Raw genomic sequence first — 19,090 nt, 5'->3', positions numbered from 1 at the left:
TAGCGACTCGGTTCTGAGAAGCTATAGTAGGCGTAGTACGGAGTAAGAGGTGAACGACCTCAAGAGAAGGGCCGGACTCCACGAAAGGCAACCATGGTGGCCTAGAAGTGCAAGGCCGTGATCACGGAAAGATCGTGGTGGCCTAAGCCGGCGAACTCTAGCAGACGTACACAATACACACCGCACAACACCGAAAGCAAAGGAAACTTACATTTTTTATACACAAAAATATATATAAACATCAGAAATGTCTAAATATATCCAGAATCAGAAAAGGTAAGTTAAAAGACAAAACAATAATGGCCGTCAAGAGAGCATAGGAGCGGAACCTCCGATCACTATGCGAGCCAAAATGAAAGTGGAGTATTCTCCGGTGTGTGTGAGGGGGAGGGGTAGCTAGCTACGGGGGGGGTAGGAAACCCTCGTTAAAACTTTATGGCTCGTCATCGGCTGTCGCCAAAGTAATTACCCCATGTAAATGGCGTGGTGTGTATTCAATTACGGAACAAAAGGTATTTCTGTAGTAAATATATTATTATTATTATTATTATTATTATTATTACTATCCAAGCTACAACCCTAGTTGGAAAAGCAAGATGCTATAAGCCCAGGGGCTCCAACAGGGAAAAATAGCCCAGTGAGGAAAGGAAATAAGGAAATAAATAAATGAAGAGAACAAATTAACAATAAATCATTCTAAAATAAGAAACAACGTCAAAACAGACATGTCATATAATAAACTATCAACAACATCAAAAACAAATATGTCATAAATAAACTATAAAAAGACTATGTCCGCCTGGTCAACAAAAAAGCATTTGCTCCAACTTTGAACTTTTGAAGTTCTACTGATTCAACCACCCGATTAGGAAGATCATTCCAGAACAAGAGGAGAAATCATACCCTCTAATTACTATACCTCTATGAATTTGCTTCCTCTACACAGTGTGTACATTGAGTACCGAAAAAAAGCATAAACCAAAACTTTAATATTGATTGAATATAATACAAAACATATAACAGAAAAGAAGCAAAACATACTTAAATAATTGTGCACCAAAATTATCATAAAACAAACACAATTATCCTAAATACACTTGAAAATTATATATACAGTATAACTAGTGTTACCTCAATGAAAATAGTATGACATACAGTAATAAGGTAATGTAAAGTTCTGCACTAAAGAGCACGGGTTTCATCTCACAAAATGGTGCAATGTTACCATGCTGGGTGGTTCCCAGAGGGGAAGGTAAAGGAGATGGAGAGGAAAATTTTGTAGCAAATTCTTTTAGGTTGGGTAACACCTGTTTAAATATTAGCAATGTGAACTAAAGGTAATATTCATAAAAATATATTATATACTTCGTATTTAATGGATATATACTTCGTATTTAATGGAGCTATTCTTTTTGTAACTTTCTAACGTGATGCATAACTTCACTCTTTGTTAATCTTCAAGATGTGCAGTAAAGCTAGAAATATGAAATTTGTGAATTCCAAATCAAGAATGATAAAAACTCACTCTTTCAATGCATTCTAGATCTAATCTGCTCTGGCCTCTCTGCCATAGCATTATTATGATCAATTGCCCTTAAAAAAAAAAAAAAAACTATAATAAGACTGTTTCAAACCCATGGCATACACATGATAAACCATATCAACTTACCTTGTGTAAAAGCCAATTCTATAGTTTTGAAGAGCAAAGTCTCACTAATAGCTTCCAATGGGTTATCTGTATCCATGTGCTCCCATGAATTCCGTAAAACAGCTCTTATCCAAATTAGTTTCTTTAGCTCACCAACATCATCTTCAGGTACAAATGCCAACAAATCTAATGCTTTCTTGAAATCAAACTCATTTGCATAAGTGTTTTCTTCACCTGTGTATAGCTGAGGAATAAAAATTTATGTTTGAATTTGAAAATACAATGGGGTTTACTAGTAATAGACCTATAGCATATGAAAAATTTATGAATTAAACTTAATAAAACTAGGACTTAAGTGTAAAAAATTCCTGAAGCCTTAACAACCAAGAATTCATAAAAATAATTTAGACACGCAACACTAAATGAATAACCTATACCCCATCACACATAAAATAAAGATTCATCCCTCATTGGGCTTATATACAAAATATCACTTGCAATAACTTTCATGGTTACAAAGTACAACCCACTAACTCTACTCTAAATGTACCTAATGCATGAATAAGTCCTATCTGAGGAAAGAACGGAGGTACTCAAATAGGTAAAAGAAGGCTTGATTTTTATCAGATGAGTATTCCATGTTGCTAAAGACAGGACTGTATCAATATACATCTATGATCTTCACACAGTATCTGAGTTTGCCAAAATGATTCTAACGGACTGCCAATCTGATATGATGGGAGTACATCATTATCATCTCCTGCTACACCTATTGACGCAAAGGGCTTAGGTTAGATTTTGCCAGATGTCTCTATCTTGAACTTTTAAATCAATACTTCTCCATTCATCGTCTCCTACTTCACGCTTCATAGTCCTCAGCCATGTAGGCCTCGGTCTTCCAACTCTTCTAGTGCCTTGTGGAACCCATTTGAAAGTTTGGTGAACTAATCTCACTTCGGGAGTGCGAAGAGTACACTTTCAATAAAATACTCAAATGTTCTTGGAATGCTTGGTTAGAAATTCTGCTTTTATTCCAAAACAAAGAAGAATAGATGTATAAGGTGTGTGCCCCACCCCTCCTTCGACTCATCTGAAAACAACAGGAAGTCCGGAGGTGGAGAGTTGAGTGGGACTCCACTGGTGAGGTCTTCCTTGTCTAGCCAGCTGGAAGATCAGCCCATGCCTCCTGTTTTACTAGAAGAGGATGATTCAAGGGAATCCTGGAGGTTGACCAGTGACCCTTTAAATACCATTAAAGGGATCTCTGCTGGAAGCACTCGTGTGAATTAGCTTCTCCAGAGAGGAAGGTGGCTGAAAGACACTACCAGCACCAAGTTGGGATGTTCAAGAACACTATCGAAATGCCAGACAAGGGGCAGAAACTCAGAGAAGGTTCCTTGTATCTATACGGAAGGACACTTACTACCTACGTCTCTGTCCTGTGTTCTGTCAGGGAGCTCCAGATGATAGGCATCCCATTAAACAGTAGAAGAGGGGGAATGCCAACACCAGCTTCACCCTCTACCTTCCCTCTTTCTCTTTCCTGACCTGACCTCAAAAGGGCTGTGCACACACAGAATCCCTTCAACAGGAAGAGGTCGCAAGTGGTCTTGACCAGAAACTAGAGGTTGCAGAAAATTCATATCACTGACCCTGCAGGCATGGCAGCATCAAAAGGTTTGGCAGCAGCCACCCTCGAAGAGCCAGAGCCCTCAAGAGAAACTACAAGATGGATCAGAAAGTTCTGCAAAGCAGTCCTCCACTCTTTACCCATCCGACAGCACAAGACTTCAGTACTTTCCACAGACTCGGGTAAAAGACCCGTTGTCCTAGCAAAGTATGTCCCGAGCCTAACCCCTGACAAGCAAGAAAGCAGTTTGGAGGGTGATTGTGGCAGAAGCTCAGGTCCAACAACTTAAGAGGCCGAGAAGGTTGTGCCTTCTGATTTCAGTCTCTAAATGTGGAGACCCTAGACAATGAGCATACCGACAGGTCTCTCTGATGAGGTGATGACACAGCAGACTCTAGCACATAAAACCTCACAGCCTTGAGAGGGCGCATAGCTGTATATTGCTAGGTTGACCAGAGGTGAGCGAGCTCCCCAGATTCACAGATATCATCTACTCTATCCAGGATCATCTAGCAAGAAATTACTAAGGCTGCTAGAGAAAAGAGAAGGCTAAAACCCTCAAGCAAACATTGACCGAGATCCAACCCTTCCTAGTTCATTGACGCAAGAAGAGGGCAAGAAGGTCCACAAAGGAACACTCCAAATAAGGGCTTTCTGCTTCTGTTGGTACTGTACTTGTGCAAGGTCCATTATCTATGGAACAAAAGAAACCAAAGTACTCTTACCATTGTACTTAACAGGAGTAGAGGGTCAGGCAGACTGCTCTGTAGACTACTCCCTTCTGCAAAAACAACTGTTCTGATCAAAGGACAAAACCTGCATTGCTATCAGGTACTGATGCTAGACTAAGCTGGTAGTTATCAGGGAGGGAAGGATATCAAGGACCAATCAAGGCAGTCAAAAACAAGAACCTCATAATCTTCCCTCTCATGATCGAGGTGGTGAGAGAGCGTTAACCCTGTGCCTAGAGCATGGGGTTGAGGCCCCTCAACCCCAGGCCAACGGCCGCCAGCAATGATGACCTAAAGAGGGGCCATTTTCTCAACATGATACCACAGCACTACATCCAGAGAAGCAGCAGCAGTCCATCAGCCAGATAGGAAAGATGAAGGAGAGTGCCCAAGCTCTTCCAACACATGGCCAAAAGAAGGTGTACATAATCCCGCTCAAGGCCATGCACCACTCTCACACCTGGCTGGTGGGCTGGCAAAGGAACAAAGGTACACTGGACTATGGTCCAGCCTCCCAAGAGAGTTGATGTTGTCAAGAGCCCTATTCTTGCAACTATGACAAGACTTCTTTAGGGTTGTGGTGGCCAATGTGGTAACGTCCTTGACAGATCATTACCAGACTGGGGGTCAAGCCCCGCTCAAACTTGTTAGTTCCTTTGGTCGCTGCAACCTCACCATCCTTGTGAGATAAGGATGGGCGTACGGGGGAGCCTATAGGTCTATCTGCCGAGTCATCAACAGACATTGCCTGGCCCTCCTTGGTCCTAGCTTGGGTGGAGAGGGGTTTTAGACACTGATCATATGTAAATCTGGTCAGTCTCTAGGGAATTGGCCTGCTTGATAGGGCGATGTCACTGGCCCTTGCCTCTGCCATTCATGAGAGACCTTTAAACCTTTAAACGTCTTATTCCTCTTGGAAAAAGTGTCAAAATCAGAAACCAAAGAGGAAAATGAAGGGGAATAAATTGCTTCTTCCGATTACAAACTTTCTCCTCACCCTCTTCAAGCAGAGAAGTCGAAGTCTGTTTCAGTGAACATGTAGTTCTCTACCCCCTTACATTTTCCACCAATATCTACAGAAAACAACAAAATTAAGAGATGATGACTGCAAACTCTTGGATCATGCATCAGCAGAGGAAGCCACTCTACAAGAACAGGATATTTCTGACTGAATCCACTCATCCTTCAGGCAAATGCCAAGGTTTCTGAAGATGAAGGTAACTAGGAAAGAGGGACTATGCATGAAAAATGTTATTTTTATTAATAAAATAAATTTTTGAATATACTTACCCGATAATCATGTAGCTGTCAACTCCGTTGCCCGACAGAATTCTATGGAGGGATACGCCAGCTATCACAATACTAGAAGGGGGTGTATTTACCAGCGCCACCTGTGGCCAGGTACTCAAGTACTTCTTGTTGACACCTCCTCAATTATTCCTCGGTCCACTGGTTCTCTATGGGGAGGAAGGGAGGGTCGATTAAATCATGATTATCGGGTAAGTATATTCAAAAATTTATTTTATTAATAAAAATAACATTTTTCAATATTAAACTTACCCGATAATCATGTAGCTGATTCACACCCAGGGGGGTGGGTGAAAACCAGTGTACAAGATTAAAGGATAGCTAAGTATCCCATATTTCATATAATCAGTTATCCACAATAACAATGAAATAATAAGTACCTGGTAAGGAAGTCGACTTGAACCGTTACTCTGCCTTTAATAAGATCGTCTTCCTTACTGAGCGCAGCGTTCCTCTTGGGAGGCTGAATCAACTCAAAGGTGCTAAAGTATACAGGGCTGCAACCCATACTAAAGGACCTCATCACAACCTTTAACCTTGGCGCTTCTCAAGAAAGAATTGACCACCCGCCAAATCAACAAGGATGTGGAAGGCTTCTTAGCCGACCGTACAACCCATAAAAAGTATTCAAGAGAAAGGTTAAAAAGTTATGGGATTATGGGAATGTAGTGGCTGAGCCCTCGCCTACTACTGCATTCGTTGCTACGAATGGACCCAGGGTGTAGCAGTACTCGTAAAGAGACTGGACATCTTTGAGATAGAATGATGCGAACACTGACTTGTTTCTCCAATAGGTTGCATCCATAACACTCTGCAGAGAACGGTTCTGTTTGAAGGCCACTGAAGTAGCCACAGCTCTCACTTCATGTGTCCTTACCTTCAGCAAAGCAAGGTCTTCTTCCTTCAGATGAGAATTTGCTTCTCTAATCAGAAGCCTGATGTAGTAAGAAACTGAGTTCTTAGACATTGGTAGAGAAGGCTTCTTGATAGCACACCATAAGGCTTCTGATTGTCCTCGTAATGGTTTTGACCTTCTTAGATAGTACTTAAGAGCTCTAACTGGGCAAAGTACTCTCTCCAGTTCGTTCCCCACCATGTTGGACAGGCTTGGGATCTCGAACGAATTAGGCCAAGGACGGGAAGGAAGCTCGTTTTTAGCCAAAAAACCGAGCTGCAAGGAACATGTAGCCGTTTCAGATGTGAAACCTATGTTCCTGCTGAAGGCGTGGATCTCACTTACTCTTTTACCTGTTGCTAAGCACACGAGGAAAAGAGTTTTTAATGTGAGGTCCTTAAAAGAGGCTGATTGGAGCGGTTCAAATCCTGATGACATTAGGAACCTTAGGACCACGTCTAGATTCCAGCCTGGAGTGGACAACCGACGTTCCTTTGAGGTCTCAAAAGACCTAAGGAGGTCCTGTAGATCTTTGTTGGAGGAAAGATCCAAGCCTCTGTGGCGGAAAACCGCTGCCAACAAACTTCTGTAACCCTTGATCGTAGGAGCTGATAGGGATCTTACGTTCCTTAGATGTAACAGGAAGTCAGCAATCTGGGTTACATTGGTACTGGTTGAGGAAAACTGCATTGGCCTTGCACCAGCTTCGGAAGACTTCCCATTAAGACTGATAGACTCTGAGAGTGGATGTCGTCCTTGCTCTGGCAATCGCTCTGGCTGCCTCCTTCGAAAAGCCTCTAGCTCTTGAGAGTCTTTCGATAGTCTGAAGGCAGTCAGACGAAGAGCGTGGAGGTTGGGTGTACCTTCTTTACGTGAGGTTGACGCAGAAGGTCCACTCTAGGAGGAAGAGTCCTGGGAACGTCGACCAGCCATTGCAGTACCTCAGTGAACCATTCTCTCGCGGGCCAGAGGGGAGCAACCAACGTCAGCCGTGTCCCTTTGTGAGAGGCGAACTTCTGAAGTACCCTATTGACAATCTTGAACGGCGGGAATGCATACAGGATGAGATGGGACCAATCCAGCAGAAAGGCATCCACGCGAACTGCTGCTGGGTCTGGAATCGGAGAACAATACAAGAGGAGCCTCTTGGTCATCGAGGTAGCGAATAGATCTATGGTTGGCTGACCCCACAGGGCCCAAAGTCTGCTGCAAACATTCTTGTGAAGGGTCCACTCTGTGGGGAAGACCTGACCCTTCCGGCTGAGGCGATCTGCCATGACATTCATATCGCCCTGAATGAGCCTCGTTACCAGCGTGAGCTTTCGATCTTTTGACCAAATGAGGAGGTCCCTTGCGATCTCGAACAACTTCCTCGAATGAGTCCCTCCCTGCTTGGAGATGTAAGCCAAGGCTGTGGTGTAGTCGGAGTTCACCTCCACCACCTTGTTAAGCTGGAGGGACTTGAAGTTTATCAAGGCCAAATGAACTGCCAACAACTCCTTGCAATAGATGTGAAGTGTCCTTTGCTCCTGATTCCATGTTCCCGAGCATTCCTGTCCGTCCAGTGTCGCACCCCAGCCCGTGTCCGATGCGTCCGAGAAGAGACGGTGGTCGGAGGTCTGAACAGCCAAAGATAGACCTTCCTTGAGAAGAATGCTGTTCTTCCACCATGTTAGAGTAGACCTCATCTCTTCGGAAACAGGAACTGAGCCCGTCTCTAGCGTCATGTCCTTTATCCAGTGAGCAGCTAGATGATACTGAAGGGGGCGGAGGTGGAGTCTCCCTAACTCGATGAACAGGGCCAGCGATGAAAGTGTCCCTGTTAGACTCATCCACTGCCTGACTAAGCATTGGTTCCTTCTCAGCATGCTCTGGATGCATTCTAGGGCTTGGAAGATCCTTGGGGCCGACGGACAAGTCTGAAAAGCTCGACTCTGAAGATCCATACCCAAGGAGACAATGGTCTGGGATGGAACGAGCTGAGACTCCTCAAAATTGACCAGGAGGCCCAGTTCCTTGGTCAGATCCATAGTCCATTTGAAAATCTCCAGACAGCGACGACTTGAGGGAGCTCTTAAAAGCCAGTCGTCTGACGGAGCCGGACACAAGATCATGATACTGCTGCACAGTCTGTAAACTGTCAATCATGGGCAAGCGAGGAAGTACAGTGACAACCCGAATCTGTCTAGACTGTCTGGGTCGTACAGACAACTCCTTAACGGGTTGCTGAGGTTGCCGCACTGCGTCACAACAAGTCCCTTCTGTTGGTTGTTGAACGTCTTCCCCGTGACACATTGACTCCGTAAACAAAAAATCCTCTAACAAGGACTAAGCTTGGACTGCATGTCATGCAACACAGCTCAAGGTCTATGGGAGCAGGTGTGGTAAAAGACGGGATTAGCGGCTGAAGTGTAACCATTACCTTCCCTGTAAGCATGTTATGCTTAAATAAAAGTCCATAAGAGGTTATGCAGCTAAAGGCTCCCTCCAAATGACAGAGTCCTCAAGGGAATATCAGAAGGAGGGAGAAAAGAACTTTCTCATCTACAGGGACCTTATCCTAGAAAAGCTAAGTTCTCTGAGTGAGGGTTCACTGGTGCAAAGCAGCAGACTAGAAGGCAACGTTATGAAACTGCTTGACAGTCTAGTGAGTTGGCAACAACCCAAGATGTGTTGAGAAGCATGCGGTAAGGTATGCAGAGCATGATGTATGCAGAGTATGCTGTATGCAGAGCATGCTGTATGTAGAGCATGTTGTATGCAGAGCATGCTGAATGCAGAGCATGCTGTATGCAGAGCATGTTGTATGCAGAGCATGCTGAATGCAGAGCATGCTGAATGCTGAGCATGTAGTAAGCAGAGCCTGCTGTAAGCAGAGCCTGCTGTAAGCAGAGCCTGCTGAAAGGAAAGCAGAGCGTGTGCATGGCGTTTAACATTTCTCAGAAATTCCATGACCAGTGCTAGAGTGCTTTATGCATGCTTGCATGGGGTTTAAACCATGGTATGCTGAACAGCAGAGTCAGAACGAGCTGGAACAACAATAGTGTGGTTTCCTCTTCAAGACTCCGATGAGGGAACACCTGAGGCTCAGTCTGCAAAGGCTGAATAAAAGACAAGCAGAAGGAAGGCGCATGGGTGGAGGAGGCTGACTCCTAGCATGAGTGGTTGAACCCAAGGGTTGCGCTTGCTGAGCGGTTGGCGGAAGCGGAGTAGCAAGTTCCAGTTCCTGTGGTGTGAGCGGAGCGCGATGAGGAAGAGGCTGCGCAGAACAAGGTAAATGTCTCGCAAGCTGAGGCTCCTGAGGCGCAAGGCTAAGGTGTTGTGGTGCTTGCCTTATGGAGGGTTGAGCTCGCTGCAGCAAGAGCTGAGGAAACTGACTCATGGACGGGAGAGGTTGTTGTACCTCAACCGAGTGTTGCATCACTGGTGGAGCAGCAAGTGGAGGCGGAGGAAGAGAGGTATAATCCTCCTGATCCCAATGTAAAGGTTGCCTTAAGAAAGGCGGAGGCTGAACACCACAGGGAACAGCAAACTCAGCACGTGTCTCAACATCGTACGCCTGGCAGGTGGAACTGCTGGCAGGTGGTACTGCGATCAGGCGGAGCGAGTGTAGGTGGAGGGAGTGTAGGCGGAGGCGGAGGAGCAACACTCTCAGCCCGACACTCACGCATCAAGTCCGAAAGCTGTGCTTGCATGGACTGTAGTAGAGTCCACAACATCATACGCCTGGCAGATGGTACTGTGATCAGGCGGAGCGAGTGTAGGAGGAGGGAGTGTAGGCGGAGGCGGAGGAGCAACACTCTCAGCCCGACACTCACTCATCAAGTCCGAAAGCTGTGCTTGCATGGACTGTAGTAGAGTCCACAACATCGTACGCCTGGCAGATGGTACTGTGATCAGGCGGAGCGAGTGTAGGAGGAGGGAGTGTAGGCGGAGGAGCAACACTCTCAGCCCGACACTCACTCATCAAGTCCGAAAGCTGTGCTTGCATGGACTGTAGTAGAGTTCACAACATCGTACGCCTGGCAGATGGTGCTGCGACCAGGCGGAGCAGGTGCAGGCTGGGCGAGCACAGGCGGAGCAGGTGCAGGCTGGGCGAGCACAGGCGGAGCGAGAACAGGTGGAGGGAGTGTAGGCGGAGGAGGAGGTGCAACACTCTCAGCCCGACACTCACGCATCAAGACCGAAAGTTGTGGACTGCAGTAGAGTTAACTTGGGGTCGGCAGACACTAAGTTCTGCTGAGGTAAAGCCTTAACAGCAGAGATCTGTTGTGGCAGAACCTTACTCCTCTTAGGCGGAGTGTAATCAACTGATGACTGAGGAGAGTCAGAGCTAACCCAATGACTGCATTCGGGTTGTGAACTTTAACTTCGTACGTCTGGCATAGGTCTGGACTTAACGTTTAAGAAGTCTTGAGACCTGAGACCAGCGTTACTCTGCCTTTATTTTCTCCCCTAATCTCTTCTGCAGACGAGCAAAATAAGGGCTCAATCGTCTGCGGGTGGGAGTGACGGTCTCGGTAAGACACGCCCACAACCACCGAGAATACTTCTGTGCGCCGATCAAGGCCTGCTGAACCCTTATGCCCTTCGACATTGCTTCTCCCCTGGGCTTGGGAGCTTGCAAGAGGTCCCGGACTGGGAGGACGACTGGCGCGCACAAAAGTACCCTCACGCACTAATCACTTATCACTTTGATATCTGTTTGCACTTATTTCACTGAACTCGAAACTTTAAGTGGTTTGTACCTGAAATACGCAATTCTATCCTTTCTCAAAGTTAGTAATTGCGAAAACAGAATTACAATGTAACAGAAAAATCTAATGAAAGATAATTCAGTGGTTGGAAAGAGACTAAACACTAGATCACTCTAGAAACGTTTAGTTTCTTCCCCTAAAGAGACTAGGGAGAAGAGCAAAAAACGATAACGACGTTACTCGTACGCCTGGCAGGCTTGAATGAAACGTTTATCCTCTTTCTCCCTCCGTCTCTATCTCTCTCTCTCTCTCTCTCTCTCTTGACTTAGAACCTGAGAGAAGAGCCCAATCATATATATCGTTAAAACATTATTGTTAAAGGAAAAAAACTGAAAAGTTCCTTTATTAGGATCAAAACCATTAAGTTAAGAAAGAATAAACAAAACGCTAGACACGGTTACTCTTACTGCAACGTGAAACCGTGAACATTCTTTCTCTATCGTAACGATAGAGTGCAAGTTGAACGTTCTGAACGTCAACAACTGCAGAGACAAAACAAAACGTTAGTTCAGCTTTGAAAACAGTACGAGACTGTCAAAGAAAATCTTTCAAACTCTGTGGCGGAAATAGCATAATATGTTAACAGGTAAAACCGAAATGACGGGCTCAAAGTTTATTAACTTCGGTAAAAGACCGCCTACTATTAGGAAGGTCGAATATAAACAAATATAAAAATTAATTTTAATGAGTTTATAATAAAAGGAAGTTAATCGAAGAGGCCTATAAGAGGCGGAGAGATATAAAATAAATCTATAACTTTTGTTAAGCAAAATTAAGAAAGAGAGTCTATACTCTCTTAGACACCAACACTTCCGTCTAAGGGAAGGGTCGGCCATTGAAAAGTGAACGAGAGTTCATACTCTCTCGTCACCAAAATTAATCAAATTAATTCCAAAAGCTAACTAAGCTAATATAGAAGTTTCCAGTAAAGCGACAGCCGAAATCAAAGAGAAATACTTCACCAAAGTCGTGAAAATACTCCAAGAACATAAGCGTATCCCAGAACGTCTTGCCGGAAGCACGACAGAGGAATAATTGAGGAGGTGTCAACAAGAAGTACTTGAGTACCTGGCCACAGGTGGCGCTGGTAAATACACCCCCTTCTAGTATTGTGATAGCTGGCGTATCCCTCCATAGAATTCTGTCGGGCAACGGAGTTGACAGCTACATGATTATCGGGTAAGTTTAATATTGAAAAAAGGACCCTTTCAATTTCCTACGCCATCAAGAGAAACACTCAGATGACAAGTCATCCTAAATGCAGACAGCTGATGATGTCATTCAATCTCTGCTAATTTTACCATAGAAATGCTATGCACATGGGGATGGAGTTGTACTCGATGAGACCATTAGTAAGGATGGGACACACTTCACCTACCACGGAAGATGCAGTGCATTACCCTGCTAATCACCAAGCCTGGTTTATTGAGACATGTCTTTTAGGGTTCAGGGCTCCTATGTAACACCTTAATGATTAGTTGACCTGGGCATCTTTTATAAGTACTGTACTACTATTGCAAACTTCTTACATGGTTCCTAATCTACACTACATCCTAGTGCTCCACTGGATCCATTGAACTCTTACAAAGGCTGGAACTTACTGCTCCTCTACATCCAACCCAATTTGCAATCCAAGCTCTATATGTATTCCATTTGTCTTAGCCTAAAATCAGCATTAGCAGAAAAATATTTAAGGAAGCATATATGAAAATTTTCTTTCCTGGTAACAATCAACAACACAATTAATTTTGGAACAATCAATTCCTAACTTTGAAATCACTACAACATTTACTAACATTTAATTTGGTAATTTAGGAAAACAGATCTACTACTAAAGCGAAATAAATGATTTAAAGAGTTACCAAATAATGACAAGGCCTAATAACTTACATGTATCAGTTCAGACGGAGAGAGCACTCTCATGGTTTCTGGATCTAAAGAGTGTGCAGTTAGCACTGGTTCAGGAAGTTGTTCCTGATAGATAATGAGTTCTTCTTCAAGGGCTAAGGTGTCATCTTCTACCACACTTACATCACTTGTACCAGGACCACTAGATGCTAGGTTGCACAGCTTGCTCAGGCTTAACAGGGTCTGTATAAATATTGAAATATTAAAAAATCTGATATGTTATGGATTTCATTATATAATTAGGGTCATACGGCCCAATGACTTGGGGCCAGGGAGCTATTCAGAACCAAGGTGCAACTGGGAGAAAACTTAGCAGTCACACTACAAAATATAATTTAAGGCAGGTTGGGTACCAAGATTAAAGAAAAAGGAAGTGGGTATAGAGGTAAAAAAGACCAAATGGTCTTGTTTGCAAAGAGGTACCTTTTAAATAGAGATAATTGCCTTTTTATATATACACAGTAAAGCCTCTTTATCCACAGTAATTACTCCCCAACCTTTTCTTTTTACAAATAGAGCCAACATATTTAAAGTTCTCATATCATCTAGAGAGAGGTTTCTTCTAAAATAAATGTAAATCATATAAGTTATTGAAAATTATTTCTTTTAACAATCAACCAAATCTTTGTACTTCACTTACTCTTCTGTCGATTAAAAAGAGCAACAAGGGCACATGTGCTCAGTCAAGAGTGAAAGGGTCAGCGAAATATTAGTTTTTTTTTTTTTAAGAGAAATACGGGAAGAAATATATATACTGTGGTTTGATGCAGAAAATTTGTCAATACGGAATTTGCGCTAGATAAAATTAATACAGTACATATAAAATATAGCAGGAAACACTGAAAAAAAAGGAAATAAGGAAAACAGTGTATAAGAAAGGGACTTGGGCTAATACAGAAAAAGAAAGAGAATAAGGGTACCGGATATGAATAAACAGATTGAAAGGAATAATAAAAATGTCTGAAGAGTAAAAATGTGTGAGGATTAAAAATTAAAAGATAAATAAAAAGCTACTGGAAAAGAGAAAAGAATGGGAGAAACATTTAGCCTTTGGCATTAAATAAAATTAATACAGATAGAACACAGTATACTGTAGATGGAAATACTGAATGAAAGTATACATTATAAGGAATAAACTAGAATGAAATGAACATTAAAAAATATGAATACCAAATGAAAAGATAAATTTAAAGGTAGTGGATATTCTAATGAGTGGTTGGGGAATCGGTAGATAAGGAAGTTTTAGTGTACAACAACCAACCACCATACGAACAAGAAGCGTTCCTAGAGTGAGGTTGGAAGTAGGAAAATTTACTAGTCCAACATCATTTGGGTTAGTAAACTCATAACCTAACACACCTGCAACTCTCAACCTTCCAAAATTATCTATCAACTGATCCTGGTACAACTGGATAGCTAGACTATGAATCTAACAAAAATGCCTGCATTTAGATATTAGTTGAATTAGTATTCTATAGTCTAATTATAGATTTTCTTCACATTTTACCAACAAACAATTCAAAGTTTTGTCAGCCGTACTAAGTGTTTATATTTACAAATCAACATAAGCACCAACCAGTATCCAAAAGTTCTACAGGTATTTGTTCTTAATTTTTTAAATTTTTGTAAAAAGTTATTAATTCGTACTGCATTTTATTTCCTTTACATTAAGCTTTTTTTCACTATTACGCATATTTACTAAGAATGTTTGTATTTTAGATAAGTTAAGCTAATCAACATAGTCATTTATAATTATGTTATCAAACTAAAAAATATCAATAAAAAATAAGGAAAATATCTAATTCACAATCTTTTTAGGAATAACTAGAAATATAAAAGCAAAATTTTAATCCTAATTAAACAAAAAAGCATTTTGTAAATAATCTTACCTTGTAAGGTAGACCAGTTTGCTTATAGTAATCAAACCACCTATTATATTTATTTCAATCAACCTAATGTATGTTTCATGTATCATAACATATTGCTTTTTAAGGATGCAATACTGTATGCTTATGTTTGGAAATCCTTTTCCAAACTTGCTCCTATTTTGTTAAAAATAAGTAGACTAGGCTATGTCACCAAACAAAATGAAGAGCTACAATAATAGCTATCAAGACAACAGTGAATCATGTATTATTGTAAAATACCAGTATACTATTGGAAACTTTTAATGATTTTTGCACTATTGTTCCATGTCATAAATGTTTTATTTTCAGTGATTTGTAACAACTGTATGCATTTATTTTGAATCCTTTTAAAATATTTCAAGATTTTATGAACTAAAATGACTCTGACTATATTGCTGGATATACTGTACTCTAACATCTGCATACAAATAAAGTTATTATATTAAAACCATAATAAATACCTTGGGAGAATAATTTATAGGAAAAAATTCAATTACTGTTCATTATCAAGAAATAAATTTTTACCTTCTTACGACTAAGAAAATTGTTCTCCTCTCGTGCTAACTGTCTTAATGTTCCTTGTGCAGCTCCAAAGTCCTGGGTCTTGATTTGATGAAGCCATGCTAGAGATGTATAGTCTTGAAGGAACCTTGATAAATCTCCTTGGTTTCCATGGCCCAACAAGCGACCTCTTTTACCAGTTTCCAAATACCACCGAAAAACGAAATCTGAAAATCCCTGAATAGAAAAAATAGGATAGGTTTTCAAATCTTTACATATAATAAAATCTAGCTAACTCCACTTTCAGCTCTTACAATCTTGAAAATATTTTCCTAATTTACAGACAATTTTTTTTATTCAATATAAATTTTAACCACTACAAAAAAAAATTTAAAAGTAATAATTAAAGCACATGAATTGTAAACAACTTTAAAAAGAGAAGAGTTGTTGTACCTTTGATAATAAAGTAGGATTTAGTATCTACTGATAATAATGTATACAATGTAAAGAGCTCATGGAATATAAACAAAACAAAACCAGTAATCAGAAGAAACTATTCTAACTAATTCCAAGGTCAAAAGTATACTGTGGTAAAAATTACTTACCTCAGATCCAAATTGTGTCATATACTGACTAAGCCTTTCTCTATTTTCTGTTCGATCACAAACTTCCACCAACGTTCGGAAATCGCAATACTTTTCTGCCAGACCCACAGCTTGGTCATATTGCTCTCCTTGAACTAAAAGCCATAACAATAAAATGATTAACAAAAGTAGAGAAATAAAAAACCTATCTAAAAGAGCTGTAAATACTTCAAAACAGTAAAAAAAAAATGTAATGTAATTTAATCTTAACCACCGAGTTATTGTTTCCTTAATGTTGTTAATAAAATAAATACTATTTTACAATTCAATGATTAAATGCTAATAAACCAATACATGATGGAATTAAACTTATATCTATCCAGTAATCCCCAAAATTATAAACTGAAGGTAAATTACTATGTCCATCTTATCAATAAATAGTGAATGATGAAAAGTTAAAAATCTTCAGATTAAATATTTTACAGTTATGTACAAACATAATACACAATTCTTTACACCTAACTAGTTAGAAAAGACAGCCAATAAAACTTTTTATAAAAAGATTGTTTCCTACCAGAATTATATTTGCTGTCAGAACAAAACATTTCACGGCATTGATTCATCATTGTTTTTTAGATCCACACACAAAATCTAATAAAAAGAAGTTTCAGACTATTAATAAAGGAGTGAAATATGAATGTCTCTAGCAAACCCCCCAACAAAAAAAAAATAATATATAATAGAATTATGAACAGATAATTTCTGATAATTTTCTTCCCTAGAAATGTCCCTCTCCTTGGTCCATCCATCAAAGATGAGTAGGTTGATAGGGCCTGACCTGTACTTGATAAGTACCTAGTACATAACCAAAGGAGGGATCGATTACGTAATGAAGTACAAGGTGAATGATGATCAATATGTTGGTATGCATTCCATCATCCTTCCCATTGTAAAGGGAGGATTGGGGAGAACTACTTCTTATAGATCTAGTCTAACAAGAATGGAAATCACATGTGCAGCTTACTAACATCAAGTCAGATCCACCAAGTATCAGTATGATTACTTCATCCCTAAGGAAGAGAGTAGGAAGATGTAAAAGAGCCAGTCATTCTCTCTTTCATTCAAGACTTATATCTACACATGACCATAGACAAAAGATGCTTCCTGTCCAGTGCAGAAGCTGGGTTGGCTACACAAGTACGTGAACAACAACAAGATTAAGGAAAAAAAAGTGTGATGGGACTTCTGGGTATACTTCTGTGAGTAAAAGGCTATGAAGGTCACTTAGCATTCCTAACTCCTGCATTCAGCACAGGCCAACTGCATAATTACTCATGCAGGCTAAGATAGAAGATAGACCCCTGACTTCATGAGCTTTGTTCCTAGCTGTTACCTCAACACTCCTAGCAGTGAGGCATACTCTCTAAGATTGTATCATGAAGCTACAAAAAGTGTTTTCGCATTACTGGTTTTAGTTCTGCTAGTGCTAAGGCAGAGATGCTGATACTCAGGTTGGAGGTGTAGAGTTCTCTTTAGAGAGCATCGTAGAGTTTTCTTCACAGGATAAAAAAGCATCTCATCTCGATTACAACCAATGTTTCTTAGAGGGAGGGACTGTAGAAGGTCCTGAACCTGCAGTCATGTATATACAGGTTCTGAGTTTGGCCTCAAACTCGGGTACAAACTAGACCTTCCAACCTTCAGCATGGATTATTGCATAAGAGAGACCGAACAACTTTGCCTATTCTCTTTGTTGATGCTAAGGTTAACAAAAAGAGTCTTGAGAGATAGATATCTGTCTGATGATCTTCTCAAAGGCTCATGTGGGTATGCGTAAGAGCCTTGAAATCAAGGGTAACGTTCCAGTCCGGGGGGCTAAGGTCATGAGGTGGGCCAGACTACTCGAAGCTCACCAACGTGCATAGACAACTTCCATGAGGAGGAAAGGTATATTACACATCAAAATAATATGTTAATATTGTAAAAGTTTGATTCTCCTTTCCATCTTAATTTTTTTCGAAAATTCAACTGAAAATATAAATTTCATTAATTTCAGCAATGGTACGTACAGTATAGTAGAACCTCAATAAGCAATCAGTTTGGACTGTCTAATTTGATACACGTCATGTTGATGAGAATTGATTCAAATACAACAGGCTTACTGGAACTTGTATGTACCTGTACGATATGAGTCACACATACAAGCATTATCCCCATTCATGCTTGAAACTACAACCTCCATTTTACTCAGCTTGTAGATCTCTTTTGGTGCACAACCCTTTATATAACTGAATTTCAACATGCTTTTGAAAAAAAAATATATGGAAAAATATGAGAGGTGCAGGCAAGTTACAGATCTTGCTATAGCATACAGTATGCAAAGAACCATAATTTTGACAATCGAAAAAAAAAAAGGAGTTTTTATGATAAAACAAAGTTTTATGAATACTTACCTGGCAGTTATATATATATAGCTGAGTCTCCGACTGCGGCAGAATTTAATCGAAAATCGCGGCAACCGCCTTGTGGTGGTTGTGTGGTTAGATGGTTAACACCCCTTACAGGGTGGTACTTGGAATCATTCCCGTTTTCTGTTCCTCAGATTATCTTTGCCCGACCTGTCTCCTGAAGGGAGGTGGGTGGGCTTTAAAATATATATATAACTGCCAGGTAAGTATTCATAAAACTTTGTTTTATCATTAAAACTCCATTTTTATGAATAGAACTTACCTGGCAGTTATATATATATATAGCTGATTCACACATTTGGAGGAGGGAAACAGACAGAAAAACCTAGTGGGGGAAACAACAAAAGAGTTGTAGGAGAACAAACACCTTGATTCCTTACCTGCTAAGGTAGCTGACTTCAAAGGTAACTGCCTCTAGAGTCGCTTTCCCTTAGGAGTGTTCAGCCAGGAGTAGACCTGCTACGCTGCAAACAACTCAATCGAGTCTGTCAAAGGGGTAGGACCAACAACTTGACTAGACTTCAGAAAACTACCCTCCCATATAAAAAAACCTGCAACCTTACTAAAGCTAACCATCTAACCTTGCAGAAATAGATATAAACTATCTATCTGGACTGAGGGAACCGTACCACAGGACGAGGACCTCAGACAACCATAAAAAACACAAACCCAAATACAAGTACATAAACTAAGGTTGAGTGGGGGTAGTAACTCCTTTGCCTAATACAGAAGCCGCAGCTACGTATGGGCCCA

General features: G+C 40.9%; 1 protein-coding gene across 3 annotated transcripts in view; it reads right to left on the bottom strand.

Moving 5' to 3' along the window:
• The window catches only part of Nup133 (nuclear pore complex protein Nup133), a 133,085-nt gene that overhangs the window by 17,069 nt on the left and 96,926 nt on the right, over positions 1 to 19,090 (bottom strand). For all 3 annotated transcript variants that reach the window (XM_068375476.1, XM_068375475.1, XM_068375473.1), the window contains exons 17-20: positions 15,891 to 16,024; positions 15,310 to 15,522; positions 12,860 to 13,060; positions 1,670 to 1,892 (exon numbers count right to left, since the gene is read on the bottom strand). In XM_068375476.1, the coding sequence (XP_068231577.1) occupies positions 1,670 to 1,892; positions 12,860 to 13,060; positions 15,310 to 15,522; positions 15,891 to 16,024 (771 nt within the window). The remainder of the gene's footprint in view (positions 1 to 1,669; positions 1,893 to 12,859; positions 13,061 to 15,309; positions 15,523 to 15,890; positions 16,025 to 19,090) is intronic.

Source organism: Palaemon carinicauda, chromosome 6 (assembly GCF_036898095.1).
Source record: "Palaemon carinicauda isolate YSFRI2023 chromosome 6, ASM3689809v2, whole genome shotgun sequence".
NCBI lineage: Eukaryota > Metazoa > Arthropoda > Malacostraca > Decapoda > Palaemonidae > Palaemon > Palaemon carinicauda.
Note: the sequence above shows the minus strand (reverse complement) of the source record. Positions and strands in the feature narration are given on the sequence as shown.